Genomic DNA, 5,587 nt, shown 5'->3' with positions numbered 1-5,587 from the left:
TGGCCAGCCTTTCTTGGTTGGGGGAGGGCGGTTCATACCTCGGCTTTATTTGACTGGGAAGGGTCACTTGTTCACCACCACCAGGACTCAGTAAGCCTGTGTTTATTGAACATAAGCCAGACCAATGGCAAGGAGAATTATAATCATACTTCTAAATACTTGTCAGATCAGCCCAGTAGAGTACTTGAGCTAAACCATGGATATTTTATTCTCTTTGAAGGCTATATTTTGGTATCAACAAAAAAGTAGAAAAAATGAAACCAAAGATAATTGTTTATGATAGGATTGGAACGGAATAGTGGACTAGTGGAGCGACTTCAGTCTTCAGAAATATTTTAGCATCTTAGATGTGCTTTCATAGGCAAGAATAGTCTTCCAGGCATTGGCTGGCCCATAAATGTATTTCATGCTTTATGTGCCTGTCACTGTGCCTTGTATTTTTTTTCTAAATAAGAATTGAATCAAAGATTATGTGTTTTATTTCTTATTTTTATTAAGAAATACAGACTTGGGGTCCTAAATGTCTTTGTCTTCTAAATGTCTTTGAAATATGGGTGTCATTTGAGATCTTGCACATAGTACAGTTTGCCTTAGACTCCATTATGGATTGATAGGAAAAAAGCAGCTAGGCCAGAGGCCCTAATAGCCCTGTGTACGTCTGATGGCTCTGAATGGTAGAGGGCACCTAGAAGTGCAGTTTTCTCTCAAAATTCCTCAAGTCTCCAGCATTCCATCTCCAAAGGCAAAATTCACTTACACTGAGGGAGGGAGGCTATGGATTAGAAAAAGTGGGAGAGCTAAGAACTGTATAGTAGGAAGCCATGCAATTAAAAAACTGACTGAAATTATTACCTGATTTCATAATTGACAGAATATTTAATTCAGATATAGTAAATTGACACACCTCTACACAGAGACAATTATGACTGACTGTATAGCACCTGACAGAATCAATTATAACTGACTGTTGTTTGATACCTTTGCACGGAAATAAATGAAACAGACATTCAGAACAGAGACGGCTGCTGCCTATGTGCCTAAGCCTGCCTTAATTAAAATAAAATAACCAGTAGGCGATGTTAAAATGTCTTACCTCATGATTTCTAGTTCAGTATTTCTTTAAGACCCAAAAAAAAAAAAAAGGTTTTATAAAGGGTAAAGCTGAAAATGGATTTTTGGTTTACTGGCACAGAGCTAAAATATATTAAAATAGGGATAGTGTCCTTAGATGAGAATATTTGATTTGGCCAAGTGACTTTTAAAGAAAATCCTTACATGAAAGATATGTTAACTTATGTAATTTAGATGCTTTAAATTCTAATCAATGAAAACGAACTTATTAATGGCTCTTTTTTTCTGATAAAATATTTTGAGAAGAATTATTACCCAGATTAGCTTTTTACATCTGTTTTCTTAGGGTTTAGGGCCAGACTTATTGTTAATTACTTTATGATCATAAGGAATCTGAGCCTGTAGAAAGGACCAGGGTAAATAACCATTAGATACATGTTCCTCAGAGGTTAGTCTTAGGAAAAGAGATGTACTGTGCTTGTATATTAAGATGGGTGACTTGCAGGTAATACTTCAGGCCTTTAGATTATGTTTTACTGTACATTTGTATCCAAAGAGCACGTACTTCTATAGCTTGAAGAAGTTTGCGTCCGTGGGACTAGTGATCAAAGTAGCAAAAGCTACCACCAGTGGCTTCTGTATGAAACAGTGTGAACGGGTTGCGATAGTTGAAGATATCTGCCTTTTGCCTAGTGTTTTCTTTGAGTGGTGACCACAACTCCTATAATTAGGGCCCAAAAACTGAACAGGGGTGGGAGGTCTTGGCTTAATGGTGACATTAACTGGCTTTCACCATTTAACATCTGTATTTTCTTTTGAGTTCTAAAGTGCTCGGTGTAATATTGACAGAAACAAGGTAAAACAGTTTAACATGAAGCCTAATGTGAGTATCCCCAGGGCCCAAAGAGGGGAGGCCATGAAGAAGTACCCTTCTAGTCCCTACCCTTATGTGGCCTGTGACAACTAGTCCAGTTCTGTTTCCTAGAAGACTTTGTGTGTGCTATTGATTAAATTCTCGTTGGGGAAGCAAGTGGGAGCTTTTATCTGCATCTCTAACTGCCGAGGAACAGTGCCTAGGCTGTATTGACCAGCTATGGGATATGCTGGCGGTCACAGTTGTCTTTTACGAAGAAGAGCGCCAAGTGATGCTGGTTGTCATTCTAACTCTGCTGTGTGGCAGCGTAAATAGTCCCCTTTCTAACCAACCTGGTGGGAAAAGTCAATATCCCATCAGCAGAGGAGGTAAACACATCAGGAGCTATGTCCTCTCTTTTCCTCCCCTGCTCTGTATTACCACAGCTCTTTAAATGTGCTCTCCCCAGTCATCAGATGCATTTGTGTCATTCACATGCACAGGGTTGCTGGCCTGTGGCTCTGGCCTGCCAGGAGGCAGCCACACTGGTTGAGGCCTTTGTTGTATATTGCCAGACTCCCATAATTAGAACTTTCAAATTGTCTTTCTATAGTCAGTTAATGATGTGTTTCTTCCCCCCCACCCCCACCCCCACCTCTTTTTCTACCCCTCTTGGGCATTTAAATCCTCTACAAAACTTCTTGTGGTTGTTTTTAGAAAGGCATTGATGTAACTTAGAAAAGGTTGTGAATAAATGTGAATGTGTAGCTAAGGAACAAAAACTTTGAGTCTTGAGGTTTCGTTTTCCGGGGGTTTTGTGGGCTTTAGTGTTCTGTTGTTTCAGCTGGGGTTTGCTTTCTGTGATTGACTCCCCTGTCTGTTTCCTTCCTGATCCTTTCCTATTGCAAGGTGCTGGACAGCCTCACTCCCGCAAGGCACCTTGGCACAAACAGCATCCGGGACCCTACTTCAGGAATAGCTGATATCTGAGGCTTGTCTGTCTCTATCAGGGAGCAATGGCATGGAGCAGAGCACAAAATTTGAACTTCTCAGCCAAATAAGAGTTCTGGCTACCTGAGTGTCCACGTCTACATCTCTGAGGACCTGTTGTGTGTCCTTGAGCAAATGCATAACCTCTTAGTTTCCTCAGCCATAAATGAGGATTTCACAGGTGGAATAAGGGCCTCTCCAAATGCTTCATAGTGTTTCTGAGCAGATTTGAACAAAGATGGTATCAGTTGCACCATTGGGGCAGGTTTGGTTCCCCCAGAAGGACAGATCTGAGTCTAGCAGCCCCACTTCTCCTTTAAAAGAATCAAGTGCAGAAGTAGTAGGCATCATTGAAGTGGGGGACTTTCCTCTGGCTACTAGAACCATTCTCAGAGCAGGAAGGCCAGGAATGAGTGGTAAAAGGAGTTGAACACACAGGGCAGGGCACAGTGGGCCCTATGTTCACACAGTGTGGACAAAAAGAAAGCTTGGCAATGGACAAATGCACCCCATGCAGCTCTCCTTGCCCCTTTCAGCAACTGTTTTGTTTAGCAGAGAAAGGCAGATGGGGGATTAGAAGGAGCTGAGGCTGTCAGCTGACCTGGGCAGTGTGGGCTGGGAGGCTCTAGGGAACACAGCTTCTTTCTACATATACATTTCATATGCAGTGCATACATGTAACTCGACAGTACATTGGAAGTGATGGCTATGACTGACATTCGTCTTGTCTGCTACACGTGGACATGGACCTGCAGTTTGTGTTAATAGACGTGGCCCAACCCATGTCCCCAAACAGTTAGTTGCTGAGAAGGAACAGAGTGTCACGGGAAGGAAGACAGGCTTTTATAGAGGAATCTGGGGCATCTTTCATGCTGGAGAGGAATATAGAATGTCTTTAAAAAAAAACTATCTCTAGGACTTCTAATCTTTTTCTTTTATTTCACTTTAGATAAATTGAAGAAGCAGTTTTTTACTCCCAAAGTTCTTCAGGACTACAGAAAAATCAAGAACATAGCAGAGCAGTTCTTGTCACAGAGTGGATACTCTGAAGTGAACCTCAGCAAGCTCTTTGCCGATTGTGCCGTGAAGTCCTAAGGAATCCAGGAGCAAGTGAGGAGACCAGCACCGAATTCCAACTTCTGAGAACCTCCACTCTGGCCCTAACTGCTTCCAGTATCTTGCTTCTCCTTTGGGGACTGTGCCTCATGTTCATATAGATGTAGACTGAGGTGGAGGTACAAAAATAGTGAGTCTACCAAGCAGTCTTCACATCCCAATATCCCACTGAGGAAACCTAGCAGATTGGTGACTGGGTTTCTGTGGGGCAGAAATTGCCACTTTGAGGATGGTCAGAATGTAAGTGACCCTTGTCTTTGCCCTGGGGCAATAGCAGAGGTGCCCCCCAAAAGGGGGTCATGGAGCCTGCTGAGAATGCTAACATTTTGCCTTTTCACGTGCCAATTAAACCTACTCTAAATCCAAACATTTCCTTAGCCACTTGCTTCAAACCTGGCTGTCCTTTTCAGTCTTGTTTTTCATGAAGATGGTGAGGGGAAACACTTAGAAAGCTTGCACTTAACTAAGTACATTAAATAGAGCAAGTTTCCTAATTGAATTGTTCCAAAGTTGAATGCACACACACTGAGGAGGTGTTTTATACTCATGTTCCTTTTTCCCCCTTTATATATAAAGTTCAGATAAAGGTTTATACAACAGGAAAGCACATTTAAAATATTTTGTCCTAACATTTCACAAGAATGTATAGAGATTTGGATAAGGATCAGTGGATCACTGTTGCAGTCAGAAGAATGGAGGTGGCTAATTGGCCCTGGTACTTGCTATATTTTTATCGTTTCTTCAGAATGGTAACTTCTTTACAACAGTAAAAATATATTTTAGTATGGCAGTCTTTCTTTACATTATTGGTAAGATTTTACTAACAAAGTATATTTCCTCTCATGCAACTGTGCTGTTTTTTTTAAGTATTTCTGTTTTTCATTTAAAAAAAAAAAACTACATTGTGCTTTGTATTTAGAATAAAGTCTTCTAAAGGGAAACCAGTTGTAGTGACTTCTTATCTGCTGCAAAAAGTTTACTAAAGGAACAGCAAGAAGTAAAAGCTTCTCTGAAGACTATTGCCTTCCCAAACCTCAGCTCACGTTTCATCACTACCTGGGTTGCTCCACAATACATTTGCATACACTTGAGTAGCACCAAGGAGAATTTCTGTGTACTTTGGGTCCTTTAAGATATTAGGGTGGGGTGGGGGACTAGAGAGATGACTCATGGTGAAGGCGCTTGCCTACAAAGCCTACCAACCCAGGTTCAGTTCCCCAGCCCCCATGTAAACCCAGACCCACAAAGTGGCACATGCATCTGGAGTTCATTTGCAGTGGCTAGAGGCCCTGGCGTGCCTATCCCACCCCCTCCCTTCTTGGAAATAAGTAAATAAATAAAATGTTAAAAAATATTAGGATGAGGAGAACTGTAGTAGTGCATATGTGTAGTATGCACAAGGCCCTGGGTTGACTGGAGATGCAGGCACCTAAACCAAGAAAAAGACCAGTGGTGTCACATTTTTTGAGGCAAGTTCAACAGACTGGCCTTTTTGATTTGATTTGTTTTGTTTTTTATGAGAGAGGGAGAAAGAGAGAAGCACCAGGGCCTCCAGCC

General features: G+C 41.6%; 1 protein-coding gene across 1 annotated transcript in view; it reads left to right on the top strand.

The window, feature by feature from the left end:
• Pola1 (DNA polymerase alpha 1, catalytic subunit) overlaps positions 1-4,974 on the top strand; it is a 357,662-nt gene extending 352,688 nt beyond the window's left edge. The window contains exon 37 of the mRNA XM_045140429.1: positions 3,864-4,974. Coding sequence (XP_044996364.1) covers positions 3,864-4,009 — 146 coding nt within the window. The 3' untranslated portion in view covers positions 4,010-4,974. The remainder of the gene's footprint in view (positions 1-3,863) is intronic.
• The last annotated feature ends 613 nt before the right edge of the window (positions 4,975-5,587 follow it).

This window comes from Jaculus jaculus, chromosome X (genome assembly GCF_020740685.1).
Source record: "Jaculus jaculus isolate mJacJac1 chromosome X, mJacJac1.mat.Y.cur, whole genome shotgun sequence".
Classification (NCBI taxonomy): domain Eukaryota; kingdom Metazoa; phylum Chordata; class Mammalia; order Rodentia; family Dipodidae; genus Jaculus; species Jaculus jaculus.
This window is presented reverse-complemented; position numbering and strand designations above follow the sequence as displayed.